The sequence below is a fragment of the Lonchura striata genome, chromosome 18 (assembly GCF_050655825.1).
Source record: "Lonchura striata isolate lonStrDom1 chromosome 18, ASM5065582v1, whole genome shotgun sequence".
NCBI classification, from domain to species: domain Eukaryota; kingdom Metazoa; phylum Chordata; class Aves; order Passeriformes; family Estrildidae; genus Lonchura; species Lonchura striata.
The window spans coordinates 13447386-13462674 of NC_140720.1; the positions used below are offsets into that span (position 1 = coordinate 13447386).

Here is a 15289-nt window from a genome sequence, read left to right on the forward strand (position 1 = left end):
CCTCCCGCCGGCGGCTGGATGGGCTCTGCGCTCGGCAGCGGTGCCTGGCAGGGCCGGAAGCGGCGGCCGCGGCCCGGCGGGACTCGGGCGGGCTCGGCTCGGCTCGGCCCGGCTCGGCTCGGCTCGGCCCGGCTCGGTTCGGCTCGGCCGGGCTCGGCTCGGCCGGGCTCGGTTCGGCTCGGCCCGGCCCGGCTCGGCTCGGGCGGGTTCGGTCCGGCTGGGTTCGGGCTGCCGCGGCGGGCGCTGCCATGGTGTGAGGGGCGGGGGCGGAGGGGCCGAGCCGGAGCCATGAACCTGCTCCCGGCCAACCCGCACGGCAACGGGCTGCTCTACGGCGGCTTCAACCAGGACCACGGTGAGGCTGCGGGCCGGGGCGCCGCGGAGGGGCGGCGGGGCCGGGCTGGGGCTGCCGCGGCTCCCCCGACCCATCGCTGCGGGGTCCCGCTCGCGTCCCGGGCTGCAGCTGCGGGAAGCAGCCGGGAAGGCCGCTGGATTTAGCGGCTCGCTGCTGTCGTAGCGCTGTGCCGGTGTGTGTGCGCCCAGCGCTTCGCAGAGCTGGCTGGGTGAGGGGACCAGGACCAGGACCAGGACCAGGCTGGCTGGGGCTTGCTGCGCTTGGCTGCTCACCCTGTGTGCCTCCTCAAACCCTGTGCTTCAGGGGCTTCTTTGAGATCTGCTCACAGATCAGCCCTCTCGCAGTTGAAACGTGGATGAAAAATTACAATTCTGCAATTGTAATAAAGATTTGTAGGGATATGTTTATTCACAGTGCTGTGGGGATTTATTGTTCTTTAATGGACATGTGCGCTCTTGAGAACTTCTGATTTTTTTTTATTATCTTGACTAATTTCTACATGTATAGAATTTTACAATAGGTTTATGTGTATTTATTTTGTTGATTTTCATTATACTTGCAGTTAGTTGTACTTAGTTTTTGTCAGAAAGTACAGAAAGAACTCTTGGGTTATTCTGTCTTGTTTCTTTTAAGGTTTGAGAAGTCTTTTTTATTTTTTCTTTAACTTTGCTAGTGCTGTAGTTACTAGACTAAACAACATATTTCACTTATGTTAGCAAGCTTAAAGTGGTACATTTCACTTAAATCTAAATGGATTTTCACTCTGTCTCACAGTGTAAGTACTCCACGTTCAAAGTGAGTGGTGTAACTGCTTTTTTCTTCCTTTTTACCTCGTTTGTGTTTTAAAAACTGTGGTTAACACTACTAATCACACTGGCAGGGAAGCACTGGTACAACAGCCCCCGTGCATCCTTGGCTTATCTTTTCACTTTGTTAGAGGGGAAGAAGGCCTGCTCCAGAAACGGGGTGCATGTTCCTCATATTGCTTTGGCAAGACAAAAATAGCACCAGTCTTATGAGTAAGTGTCATTTTTGTGGAATAAGGAGTAGAAGCTCATCATTTTGTAACATCCTTTTGCCTTAACAAGTAATATTATTGCTTAAGACACTCTTGCAGCCTCTGTTGTTGTACACTGCAGCTCACGTACCTGTTGCTGACACTGTTGAAGTCATGTGTAAACATGAATTATTCTGTTGATTTTAGTCAAACGTCTCTGATGACATCTTGGCAATAGCACATGAAGCAGGTAATGAGGTGAGAGCATCTTGGCAGCTCTCTTCCTGCTATCCCATAGATTTAAAAAGAATAGAATTGTTTGTTTCTTAGCAGCTCTGCACTTATCTTCATCTTGCCTCTCCAACAGAGAGGAAAAAGATTTTTGAGGATGACCTTAATTTCAGATATGCAGGGTCTGTAATGGAGCAGTGATATTTGATGCTTGATCTGTAGAGCTGTGTAAGAAGAAAAGTTTCTCTTTTGTTGAAAAATGCCTTTAGATCATCATTTAAAGTTATGAAGGCTCCCTTAATTCTGTAGCAATAAATGTAAGACATCCCCCTTTTTCAAATGATACCACATCCAAAGCACCTTAAGTAATTTGTCTTGGGACTCTGTGAGCTGGCAATATTCATGTCCCATCCCACCTCAGCTGGCCAAGCAGTTGAGTGATGACAAAAAACATGAAGAAAATCCACAACTGGCTTTTGTTTGGCAGCTCCTGGAGCTGCTCGTGGTAGGAACGATGACGCTGCACTGCAGGTAACTCAGTGACCTTTTATGAGTTTAGGGCTCTTGTAAAGTGCTGAAGGGCAGGTGATGTTTGGCCAGCTGAAGGAGAGGAGGGAAAGCTCCCTGCTTCCTTCTTGCTTCTGCTGGGAATAGACTGTGAGTCACTGGAGTGCTGAAGCTCACAAGTGTGGGTGTCTGCATGTAGTGCCACAATAACCTAATTTCTTAGTAATTTAAGATTGGCCGATCCCACAAGGATGGGAGAACAGGAGGAACCATCCAAGAAGTCTCTCTGGGGCTGAATCTCCCTGACTGGCAAGTGATAAAGCAGCTGTGGTTGTTCTGCCATGGGCCTTCCTCGGTCTGACTTGAATGATGCTGGTTTTATATCAGGTGCTTTTGCTACTTTTAAGCTTTAAATTAAAAAGCAAAGAAACAATGTAACACAAGGAAATGGAAGTTGTCAGTTGTTTGAAGTCAGAATATTCTGATTTTATCTTCTTAATTTGGAGATTGTGAGCTCCTCATTTCAGATCCTTTCCTAACTCTTTGAGAAGGACACTAAAGTGCTTTTCAGAAATAAAGAGACAAAACATCATAATAAATGGCCATACCTGTAAATTGCTGATTGTCACTGTTGTAGCCTAAAGCTGCTTTGAAAACTGAGGTGTAGGTTTGTTCTGGTGTGGAAACACTTGACTTACGTATTTACTCTTCTTCAGTGGGCTGGAATGTTGGTAGGCTCCTGTGCTTTTGGCTTTACACAGCATTTGTGGTGCCAAGGAAAACCACCATGGCAGAAACTGCTGGATATCATCACTTCCCTGTGCTCCACTCCTGCCACTGTGGGGCTTTAGGCCCCAGAGCCTGCAGATTTCTCTGTGCCAACGTGTTCCCTTCAGCCTGTGGCATCTTCTAGGCTAGTCATTAATTGAACCCTTCCTTTTTCTGCAGACTTGCAGGAACAAAACTCACTCTGGTCTCCCTGGCATTGTTAGCAAAAAGCACTTTCACTGTAGGAACAAGCATGACTGTGGGTCAGGGCAATAACTCTGTAATCATTACGTGCTTTAAAAAAAGTATCTGAGTTATCTTTTGTCAGTGGCTTTTCAGCTCATCAGTCCCTTCTTCAAAAAAGAGGTGCACTTCTTGTGGAAGGAAGTGTGCCTGAGGAAGCTTTCCCTCCTCTGACAGCTCCTTCCAGCTCTCACATGGCTACAAGCTGTAGCCATCAAATTTGTGATTCCAGTGGAACAGGAATCAGTCAGATGGGAATCGCCAAGCTTCAGATCTGCTCCTGTAGCCTGGAAATGAAGCAGGAACAGGAATCTTCCTGTAGGGTTTTCTTCTCTTGCTTGACTCGAGGGTTGCAGTGCTTGAGAGCCTCCTATCTCTGTGGGTAGTGATCGACCACATGGGGAATTTCACTGTTACTCACATCCCCATCTTCTGCTGTGTTGTCTTCAGTTAAAAATGTGGATATTCCCAAGGCATTAAAGCAGCCCACGTCTTACTCATGAGGTTGGCCCTGCAGAAAGCTGTAGTGGTGCTGCAGGAAGTGTAAAGTGTGTGTTTGATTGCATCAGGAATGCTGCATTTGGGCTGTTAGGAGCTTCTGGGATTAGCACAACTCAAACCTTACAGCGCTTTCTTACTGTAGAACACCTTTAGCATCCTTTCCCTTTGACTTGGAAATACAATATGGAAGTAGAAAACTGTTGCTAGAAAATAATTGTATGGATCAGCTGTGAGGAGCAGATCAGTTCTCATCCTGTACAGCAGTGCTTCATGTAGCGGGAAGGTTTCCATTGCAGTTTGCTCCCTGGCTGTCCCAGTGCTGAGAGATCACAGCAGCTTACACTTACAGACCCAGCTGCCAGAGCAAATCAGTGCTGGGGGGGAAGAGAGAAAGTCAACAGGGTTCATATCATAGCCTATGGCAATATGATTGCTAATCCTGCTACAATTATTACATTCACATGATCTACTTTGTGTCTGTGTTTATCTATGTAAACAAGAACTTTGTGCACTTAATTTATTACAGTATCTTGGACAGGGTGAAGTTGTACCTGGGAGTCTTTTGGGTTAAGGGCATAGGTTGTTTTGTTTTGTTTTCTTCCCCCACATGCCCTGTGATTGTTGGAGTGTCGAGTTTGGAGAAGGGTTGTGTTTAGACAGAGCTTCTCAGCTTTTATTTGAGGGGTTCAAATCATTGCAGTACATAAGAATAGAACCAGAGTAACTGAAATTTATGTTCCAGTACCTCAGAGATCTTTAACTGGATTTTTGGTACAGTACATAAGAATTGTGAGCAGCCAACCTGCCCTCAGGGTGCTGCCAGTGACAGCAGCTTGGTGGCTTGTCACTGCTGAGTTCACAGTGGCATTTCTTTGTACCAGTGCCTGTGTTCACCTGTGAGCAGGATGAGGGACTGGCAGCTTAATGGATTCCACTAAAGAAGCACATACCTCTATATAAAAAATAACTGCAATTATTTTCCAGAGAGTTTTAATCTGGCTTCTGCTTATGTCCTGGGTTAGACTTCAGTTATTGGCATGTAATTATTACATTGGTACAGCAGTGAGCTCTTGTTAGCACAGTTGGAAAAGCTGTTTGATGAGCACCATGCTCTGGAAACATGCACAGCAGAGTTGTAATGAGGTGAATGTGGATCTATTAAGAAAGGAGGGAGCTCACTTCATAACTGTTGGACCATAAACATTAAAATGCTGGTTTCCTGCACTCTAGTGCATGGCACAGGATCCAGGTGGGATGGGAATTGGTTTCCTTCCCTTTTGTTGTTTTCTTACCTGCCTAAAACCAATACCGAGATATTTGCACCAGGCCAGTGTGGAGGACAACTTCTCTGGAAGATTTTCACTAACAGAGCCTGTGAATGTTCTTCAGCTTGAGTGTAACCATGCAGTCATTGAGCAATGCTTTCCTAACCCTCTGGCTCTTGCTTCCTTCTTGAGTGTATCTGGCAATTACTATATATATGTGTATATATGTGCTTTTTACCACAGGATGCTTTGCATGTGGAATGGAAAATGGATTCCGAGTTTATAATGCCGATCCACTCAAAGAGAAAGAGAAACAAGGTAAAACACTTACTTACTACACCATGCTGCTCTGTGCTGGAAGCTCAGCTTTCTCATTTTTACCTGACTGATTCTTGCTCAGCTTTCACTTTTCCATCCCTGGAAGGCTTTGAATAAAGCCTCAGGAAAGGCAGCTCCTGCTGGTCCCACAGGGACTCTCACTTGTGCCATTGCCTGGTCAAAAGTCTCCGTGCTGTTAATTTGCACAGTTGGCTGATGAGGAATTTGTCTCAGCTTCTGGCAGAGTTGTATTTGCTGTTGCTAATGTTTGTAGCCTGAGTAGGAGAGGCATTTCCTGGGTATTTACGAGCAGGAGGAGTCGCTCCCTGCAGCCATCAGAAGTTGTTCTGTTCTTGTGTGCTGATCTGGATGATCCAGCGTGGCAATAAGACTCCAGGCTTTTTCCTGGAGATCTCAGTGTAACATTCCTCATACTCAAGAGTATTGTCTGCAAGAGCACTGAGAGGTCAAACCTCTAATGCTCTAAATCTTACCTTCTATGTAAGCTTTAAAAATATGGGAGGGTCTTAATGTGGTAAAGCTACTCCTATGTCTTAACAGAAGTCAGTAAATGAGCTGTGTTAACAGTGGAGCTTTTTATCAGAAAGCAAACAAAACTGAATCAAAATATGGGAAACTGAAACAGCCATGTCATTCTAACCCTAAATATAGGAAGTGTGCTGCTAAACAGGTTTCTCAGCACTTTCAGCCTGTGGTGGGAAAAGGGATTTAATTAAGAGGAAAAATGTACTTAACTAACAATTCCTGCAAAATCAGCCACACTTTCACTTGCTACTGCTGTAAGGATTTTAGTCACTGTTCACATGGCCAAAGGTGACAAACTATTTCCTGCTCTTAACAGTAAATTCTTCCATAAGCAACATGCCTTGGGCTATCACTTGTGACATTGTGCTTGAAGAGTCAGGATTCAGCCTGAAGTCCTGTAGAGTTGCTTGTCAAAACTCTCCCTTTCAGCAGCTTTGGATGGAGACACTTCCAGCACTCCTGTGGTGAAAAGTTTCTTATGAGTCAGATTGCCTTTTCCCTGTGGGTTCTGAGAGCTCTCACTGAACTGGCTGCATAGGCACAGAGATCCTGTTCATTGTTCATGTGGGTTTAAACCTGCCCAAGACACTCCCAGCTGGAGCTTGTCCATTTGATTTTCTCTGTAACACAGTATGAAACCAAATCTTGTTGCAACCCCAATTTGTCTGTCTTGCATCCAGGAGTTCCAAGAAATTCCCATCCAAGCAATGATTCATTCAGTGCTCTAACAGATTCAGAACACATTACACATTCTCAAATTGTTTCAGGTTATCCCTTGTTAATACTGTAGACCATTTTGTCACAGTGATAACACCTCTTGATAGCAGAATGTGCTGTCCTGCTTTAAATGCTTCAATGCAGCAGAAAGGGGTAGTGTTCAAGTACAACTGTTCAGGAAGGAAACACAGCACTCAGAAGTGCTGTTGAAGAAACCACAAGGGCTTGTATGAAATCCAGGGCTTTACTGCTCCAGTATGAAGAACTTTCAAGGAATCCACATTCTCTGGTTTTTAAGGGCAGCCAGGGTAGGAACATACTCTTCTTCTCAGGTGCCTGAAAAACGTGCTGGATAGCACAAGCTTTTCTTGTAACAGTTGTAAAAATTGGATGGCAATTTAACCAGTTCTGACACCTCCAATGAAATATTTGTCTTGCAGAGTTTCTAGAAGGTGGTGTCGGCCATGTGGAAATGTTGTTTCGTTGCAACTATTTAGCACTAGTAGGTGGAGGAAAAAAGCCGAAGTACCCACCCAACAAAGGTGAGCCTGAGGGGTGGGCCCTGCAGAGGCCCTGCCCTGTGTGACACTGCCAGAGAGCTCCCACAGCCGGGCCTGAGCCGTGTCCTGAAGGTCGGGTGAAGGGGATGCTGCTGCAGGTTTAAGTCACCGTGGTGCAGTGAGTTGCATCACTGCTGGTGCAGTGCTGACAGGCTGGTACCTGCAGGGACTGCTCTCCAAGGCCTGCTGACCTTCTCACAGTCAGCTCTGCAAGGAGCAGGAAGCTCCCTGGCAGGCTTTGTAGGAAAATGTACTACTCTTTTCAACTGCTGCATTAGTTCTTCCGTAACTCTCAGAGCAAACAAAAAAAGAGCTGCTTTTCTTTAGAATATCTTTTTTGTCAGTTCTTGTGGTTGGAGTTGACCAGCTCCTGCCTGCACAAGTTACAGTGTGAGTGAGGGGGCTGATACATAGTGGCTTGATGCCTTCTGGTTAGCAGGATGCCTGTCTGCAGCTGCTTAACCATTGGGTGGACCTCTTGATCAGACTGCTGGGGAGCTGCAAGTTGTTATAAGGGAGCTGTGGATCTTTCCTTGATGATCTAATGTAATCTCTGCACTGTTCTAGTCATGATTTGGGATGACCTGAAGAAGAAAACTGTCATTGAGATAGAGTTTTCCACAGAAGTCAAAGCAGTGAAGCTGCGAAGAGACAGGTAGGTACAGCAGAGACACCCAGCTTGGCTCTGTGCTCCTACTCCCTTCCAGCTGCTTGTAAAAAGGAAAAGATCCTGCTGTAACAGCAGCAATTGAAACAGCCTTTTGGGGCCAGAGTATCAGGTGTAAACAGGCCACAGTTCAAGTATACTGCTTGGTGAAAAGCCACAAGACTTCCTGGTCCCCTAATGTAGGGAAATCTCCTGTGGCTCCTGCTGGTTTTCTAGGTATAGAGGGGAGTGAAGAAAATTCCAGCAGATCCCTGGAGCAGGAGCAGCTGTGAACAGCTGGAGTCTGTGTGTGCGTGGGTGGAGGGGCTGGATAAAAGTGCTTTGCAGGCTTATCACTGCGTGGCTGCGGCAAGGCTGGGAGTCTCTTGTGGGGGAGGGCAGGAAGAATGTGGCTGTTAAATCAGTTGAAGGTCTTTGCAGGGCTGAATGAATGTTTGTGTCCCTGTTTTATCCACCCGAGTCACAGGAACTTCTGGTCTGTTGCAGAATTGTGGTTGTCTTGGACTCGATGATTAAAGTTTTCACCTTCACACACAATCCCCACCAGCTGCACGTCTTTGAAACCTGCTATAACCCTAAAGGTTAGTTGTACATGTGGGCTGGGGAATGGAAGCAGGTTTATTGTGTTCTTGACATACCATTTATCTTCAGCTGCCTCAGTCAGTTCTTTAGAAGTCATTAAACACTTACTGCACTGCAGTCGTGTCCTTTGGAGATGATCTTGTGTTTATAGAAGGGTTATTTGAATTTATAAATACTTGGCCCAGAAAAGCTGTTTCCTGTGCTCATGTTATAGATGAGGTTTCTGCAGAGCTGTATGCTTTCTTCTGCAAAGAACCTGTATTTTTACTGGAAGGTTAATTATAAACACAGATCCCAGTAAAATGCATAATTTATCTTTCCTAATAGAGCTGGAGGTGTTGAGCAAACTCTCCTGTTAAAAAGAGCCCAGTGAGCAAACGGATGCTGTTATTTTTAAATAGCAAGGCCTGGCTGTGGCTGTGTTGAACCAAGGGGAGGGGCTCATTCAGTGATGGCAGCAGGAGCTGGTGAAGGGCTCTGCAGGGCTGGCAGTGGCTTGGAGGAGTGTCAGCAAGGGTGGAGCAAGCACTGCTTCAAAGTGCTGAACAAGGGGTGCAGGCAGTGCTTGACTGGTGGAGAGGAGCAGCTGGGATGTCAGGAGGGTGTTTTCTCCACCACATTATACAGGATTGGAATCCCCATCTCTGAGGGTTTTCATGCCTGCCTGGAGCAGACGTGGCATTGCTGTTATGGAATCCCAGCCTGCATGCAGCTCCAGCAGCCTGACTGACTGACAGGCAGGGGATGGAGGAAGAGGAGGCTTTTTCTTGTGCTGAGGTTTCAGGAATTCACTTGGCATCCGCAGAACACCTGGGATTGGCGATTTACCTTAAATGGGCCACAAAACATTACAAAGACAAAAGTGCCAGTGCTGTAAGAACCAAGTTGAAACACAAATTAACAATAGCTTCACTGATGGAGCAGAAGCTCAGGCGTCTTCTCTGATAAATTCTTACCCTTTCTGAGTTGCTGAGGAGACCTTTTAACTTCTTCTTAAAATAACTTTGATGTAATAGACTGACTGGGCTGATCTGCAAAATCATTCAGATTCTGGATAACCACAACTGGATTACATTGAAATAAAGTGATGATAGCAAGTTAAAATTATGCTACTCCTCTGCTTAACTGTGCTCCGCACTTATGGACAGATGATGTCTTGGGACTAGCAATTAATGTAATGGCACTAGCCATTAAAATAAGATTTGGGTTTACTCCATGGGTTTATCCTGAAATGATCAATATTTTAGAAACTTACATTTGAAAAGTTGATTATGTTATTGAAATGATTGAATTGTTCTCTTTTTTCTTTTTTTCTTGTGTCTTTCAGGTCTCTGTGTCCTTTGTCCAAATAGTAATAATTCTCTTCTTGCATTTCCTGGAACACACACTGGCCACGTGCAGATCGTGGATCTGGCTAACACGGAGAAGCCTCCTGTGGACATCCCAGCTCACGAAGGAGTCTTGAGCTGCATCGCTTTAAACCTGCAGGGAACAAGGATTGCAACAGCATCAGAAAAAGTAAGAATGATGTCCCCTGCCTCTGACTTACTGTGTGTTCTAGTGTAGTGAGATAAAATAGCAAGTCACATCCTTTGAAGGAAAGGCAAAAATACCTGGTGGGGAAATCTGCTACTGAACTGCTCACTCTCGCTCTTTATCTTCCCTACTCCTCTGAGATGCCCAAACAGCCAACAGCCAAGGGCTGTGCCTGAGGTAGGATTTGTTTTAGCTGGCTGTAGCAGTGATTCTTCAGTGACATTTCAACACAACTTGTCTTTGATGTGTTCTTCAAGATATACTGTTAGTTTATTAAAAAAGCATTGACGGGGGGAGCTTATTTGCATTCTTCACTTTTATTATTTTCTGCTTAAATTCACTCCAAACCCACTGGCTAAAGAAATACCTGTAAGTAGTTCAGTTGTACTGGCAGGCTCTGTTCTGCTCTGGCTTAGCTCCTGTTACAGAGCAGGACAGGGTGGGTGCCCTGTCCCTTTCTGCCCCCTCACACAGAAAGGGAGCGTGTGGCCACATCTTCCACAGGGCTGAAGAGACAGGACACTGACAAGAACATGAACTTAGGGTGCAGTGCAGATCCCCTGTGCTGGGCTGAGGCACAGAGGCAAATGACAAATGCCTTCTCCCTGGGAGCCACAGAGAGAGCTGCCAGGGCATTCATCTCCCCAGGGAACATCAGGCAGATGAACCTTGAGGCAAGCACAGCTCTTGCTGCCTTCTTCCACTCAGCTGAAATCAGTTTCTTAAGGACAAGCCAAATTAATCCAAGGAGTCTCTGTTTCACATAGTTTCTACTGCCCAGCCTGTCACTCAAACAGTTTAAAGAAAAGAAAATGTCTATCTTAAGCTTAATGATTTCATGTCTTCTAAACGGAGTTCTAAAAGCTGCCAACTCCATTGCTAAATAGAGCCATTATCTGCTGCGTTTGTATTAAACATTCTTTGTTTTGCATAGAAAAGAAGTTCAAGCAGCTTTATTTTCCAACTGAACTAGGAGTCTGAGCACAGTCAGCAAACATCTCAAGGCTGTCTCTTAAATCAAAACTAAACTATGTTTACCAAGTCTTTCTCTGCTGCTAGTTATTTCTTGGTGTGTGCCTGGAGAGCTGCCTCTGTTAACCAGGTGTGTCACAGGAGCTGCAGGTGGTGGTGCCTACACTGTACACCCAGTCTTCATCAGAGGAACGCAGCACTGATTTGTTGATCACTTTGTTTGGGACACCCTGGCTCATGCAGCTCTGCTGTCAGGCTGGTGGCTCCAGCTGAAGGAGTTCCCCAGTGCAGTGTTCTGTCACCTGACTGGGCGGTGCCTCAGACTCAATCAATACAGATCATGAGTGTGTGGTAACTGATTCTTCTGTCAACTGAACCAGTTTTAAGACAAGACCAGCCACAGCTTGATTGTACTTAGTTGGAAAGAATGAAAAATGCAGTAGTACTGAGGGGAGCATGGCAGAAGCGACCCACAGATCCTGGGCACACTCTACACCAACCAGTGTCTGCAAATCAGGGCCAGGGCTGCAGCAGTGGCTTAGAACTGAACTAAAAGTGACTTCCTGAGTCACTAAGTGACAAGATTGTACCCTAAAGCATTGTAACATTGTGGTGATGGTGTGGGGGGAAACTAGTGTTCTTCCCCAAAATTAAGAGAGGTTTGCAAATCTACCAAGAAGAAAACACCAGCAGTGAATGCAGTGGCATACTGGTCAGACAAAATTTTAGGATGCATTCACAGATGTAAAGACAGTCTTCTGCCTTTCCTAATACAATGCTTGATTCCTTTCCAAGGGGACCCTCATAAGAATATTTGATACTTCATCAGGGAATTTAATCCAGGAGCTACGTCGAGGATCACAGGCAGCCAATATATACTGGTACGTGCAGCTGCTTCTGTGCCATCTGTGGTCTGGGTGTGCTGAGCCCCTCAGCCAGCACAGGATGGCTGTGCTACCCTGGCTGCCTCTGCATCTCCCTCTGGGCTCGCTGCTGGGAGGAGAAGGCAGGAGCTGGGAGCTCTGTGAGGCCTGGCACAGGCCACACGACCAGGGACAGAGCTGTGGCTGTTGCCAGGCCCTGACTCTCCTCAACCCAGGTGGGAACTGGGGGATGCTGAACTTCCCACTGACACCCAGGGAGGTGCCCTAATGCACTTGGAACACTGCTCGGGGGGACTGGGGCGAGCCCGGGGGCAAGGGGAGCTTTATCCCCACATCCTTACGTGCAGGGGAGCACCCAGGGCAGAGGTGTGACTGTCTCAGGAGCAGGGAAACCCTCTGCCCACTCCCCATGAAAACTCCCATTCCTCTGCCAAGCCCTGCTGTGGGGTAGCAGTTGCACATTCTGCCCACTCCTCAGACACCAGTGGTGTCCAGGCAGGGCTGCTGATGCTGCCACTGCAGGCCCTGTTCATCCCAAAGCAGCCCTGGCTCCTCCTGAGCAGCCCCTGCTGGGCTGGCACACCTGCAGCAGCGGGACTGGGCCAGGGCTGTGGGTCTGTCCCAGGAGAATTCCTGCAGCTGTCTGTGTTCTCTGCAGTATTAACTTCAACCAGGATGCTTCCCTCATCTGCGTCTCCAGTGACCACGGCACAGTCCACATTTTTGCTGCAGAAGACCCCAAAAGAAATAAGCAGTCAAGGTAGGGATGGAGCCCTTCTGTAGCCCTGGGGGTGGTCCTTGAGCTTTGGATTGCGTTTAGAGCACTGGCCATGTCATTCAATAGCAAGATCACACTGCTGAAGGTGGAAAATTTTATCAGCTGGGCTGGCCTGAAGCTGGAGATTTAGTAATCTCTGGTAATTGCCAAGTTCCTGCTGTTCTTTGAGGGGCTGTAGCATTTCAGTAGAGGGTCATTGTAGATTTTAGTGGACCTTAGGATGAACATATGTTGTGGACACCTTCCTCTACTAAAAATCAATCCTTCTGGCAGTTTTTGCAGTCACTTAAAGCCAGCAAGGTAATTGTAGTGTCTCCCTTCCTGCAAGGGGAAATTACTCAGGTTATCTGATTGTTACTCAGATAAAAAACCAGTAAAAAAATCAAGTGAAACCTGCACTTTGTTCAGTCACTCCAGCAGCTCTGAATCCACCCTAGTCAACACCAACCTGTTAATGTCTTCTTTTCTGTTTTCTCTTTCAGTTTGGCCTCTGCCACCTTTCTCCCCAAATACTTCAGTTCCAAATGGAGTTTTTCCAAATTCCAGGTTCCCTCAGGCTCTCCGTGCATTTGTGCCTTTGGAACAGAGCCAAATGCTGTCATAGGTGAGTGTTGGAGGTATCCCCAGGTTCTGGCTGGAGAACCAGGCTTTGAATTGTGCTGGCTTGGAGGGAGGGAATGCTCTGCTGAGACAGGGCTGAGTGTCCCTGTCACCCAAGAGCTCTGGCTGCTCCCACTGCCCACGGAGGGAGGCACGAGGCTGGCACAGCACGAGGCTGGCACAGCACGAGGCTGGCACAGCACAGGGCTGACAGGGCTGGTGGCTCAGGGTTCCCCCCAGAACACCTCTGTGAGTCTGAAGGGCAGCTCACACTGGGGCTGGAGCAAAGGAAAGCACCTCTGGCACAGCCCCCTGACCCTGCTTGTTTGTGTTGCAGCAATATGTGCAGATGGCAGCTACTACAAGTTCTTATTCAACCAAAAAGGGGAATGCTCAAGGGATGTGTACGCTCAGTTCCTAGAAATGACGGACGACAAGCTTTGACTGAGGGGAGTGCACGGCTCAAAGCACTGCCTCGGCCACCCAAGCCTTTGAGGGACAGTTCTGAGTGCCCAGCACTGATCCACAAGTTCAGCAGAGCTCATGGAGAAGCCTGGCTCAACATGATCACAAGCAGCTCTGAAGTAGTGGACTTCATATGTTTGTTCTCATTTCTGCAAGTATTCATCATTAAAATCTCTTTGGGTTACTGTCACCAACTCAAGTTTTCAAGATGTGGCTTTCAACAAGCTTGTGCCTATTGGGTTTCTCTTTAGTCTAAACTGTGACATGACTGTAGCTCCAACAAGAGTGCCTGCCACAGGAAAAGCTCTGCAGGGGCTGTCCACACCTTTGGCTGGCTTTAGGAAAAGGGATGTGAAACCAGAAGATTTTAGGCATTGCTTTAGTTCCACTGCATGGCTGGGAGCAGGGGAACACTCTGGGTCATGCTCTCTCCAGCAGGAGTCCTGCCTCCTCCCTCCCCTGGCACAGCTGACAGAGAAGGTGATGAGTATGGAGCAAGGGACACGTGTGGACCAAGTCCTGCTTGTCCTCTGACCTGGTGCCCGGGGCTGGGTGGTGGTGGTCCTGTGGCCCCTGCCAGTGCTGCTTCAGGTGAGGGATTTGTAATTTTGGCATTACTTGTCCAAGGTGCCAAACTCTGTGAAGGAGCTGGAGGCAGTTTTGGGCAAGGGCTGACCCAACCCCTTCTCCTGTGTGGGCACAGCAAGCACCCAGGGCCCTGTAGTTGTAGAGCCGATTCCTTTCATAACCCAACAGTCGGTACTGGTGTGACAGCTGTGAAACTGCTGCCAAACTATTGCCAAACTGCTGCAGCTGGGAGGCTGGAGAGGCCATGGCCACGTCCAGCACAAGAACTGAACAAGGTGGCAGGAAGTTCCATGTCTGCAATGGCTTTAACCTTGCAAACTTCTTTTTTTTTTTTTTCCCTTTGAGCTGTCGCATACTATTGCTGCTGGCCCAGGGACAGGTAGGTTAGACTTGTACACTCTTCCCCAAAAATTGTTCCCCTATTTCCTGCTGACCTAAGGCACAAGCTCCTAACCCAGAACCTGAGATAGCCCCAAGTTCAGCATCTGTGGCACTAAACACTGGGGCAGGGAGGTCTTCTCTTCTGAAAGCTAATTTCACAGATGCTTCAGCCCTGACACTCTGTGACTTCAGCTGCAAACTCTAACTTTGACAAGTCCCTTTTAGTGTCATGTAACCTACTAAGGACTAACTTACCATGTTGATGTCGAGGTTGCATGTTGCTTTTATGCGTATTTAACCACAGAAATTGTTTTGCACACTTATTTGTAATATGTTATTTCTTTTAAATAAAAGTGACTAACTTTGCTGTATTCACTGATGGTCACAGCCATGGTTTCCATTGCTCCAGGCTGGGGGAATAAACATGTGAGTCAATAGTGGTGGCTGGTGAAGGACAGGAGCTGAATCTGCTGCATGAGGAGGGGACAGGAGCAGTGAGCCACTGCCTGGGACACGCACCTTGTTGTCTGTCCCAAAACAAGTCCAACTTCCCAGTGCAAACCAGTTCTTGTTCAGCACTTACCATTCTCCCTCCTGGGCTGGACCAGCAGGAGGCCTGGAAGTGTCATCTCCTGGAGAAGGATGTGATGGGGCAGCGCTGCTCTGCTCCCCAGGGTGATGGAAATCCCCTCTGGCTGTGCAAGTGGAGCTGCTCCTGCTCCAGCACCAGGAAACTGCTGCACTCCCCACCCAGCCCCTGCCTCTGCTCCAGCAGCTCTGCTGGGCTTCAGCTGCTGCTGCACCAACCCCCTGCCCTCCTGTTCCTGT

General features: G+C 47.5%; 1 protein-coding gene across 2 annotated transcripts; it reads left to right on the top strand.

Moving 5' to 3' along the window:
• The first annotated feature begins 49 nt into the window (after positions 1-49).
• On the top strand, positions 50-14836 carry WDR45B (WD repeat domain 45B). 2 transcript variants are annotated; one of them, XM_021535831.3, is made up of 10 exons: positions 50-355; positions 5111-5185; positions 6889-6990; positions 7576-7663; positions 8162-8256; positions 9585-9775; positions 11561-11646; positions 12308-12409; positions 12910-13031; positions 13365-14836. In XM_021535831.3, exons 1-10 carry the CDS (start codon positions 289-291, stop codon positions 13469-13471), a joined length of 1035 nt encoding a protein of 344 aa, XP_021391506.1. In that variant the 5' UTR covers positions 50-288; the 3' UTR covers positions 13472-14836. The 2 variants fall into 2 exon arrangements, with proteins under 2 accessions (XP_021391506.1, XP_021391507.1); XM_021535832.3 differs by lacking the exon at positions 5111-5185.
• The last annotated feature ends 453 nt before the right edge of the window (positions 14837-15289 follow it).

Coding starts and splice junctions, on each gene's coding strand:
- WDR45B (XM_021535831.3), top strand. CDS start 289: ATGAACCTGCTCCCGGCCAACCCGCACGGCAACGGGCTGCTCTACGGC. Junction 12,410..12,909: donor AAAAGAAATAAGCAGTCAAG/GTAGGGATGGAG, acceptor TTTCTCTTTCAG/TTTGGCCTCTGCCACCTTTC. Junction 13,032..13,364: donor AGAGCCAAATGCTGTCATAG/GTGAGTGTTGGA, acceptor TTTGTGTTGCAG/CAATATGTGCAGATGGCAGC.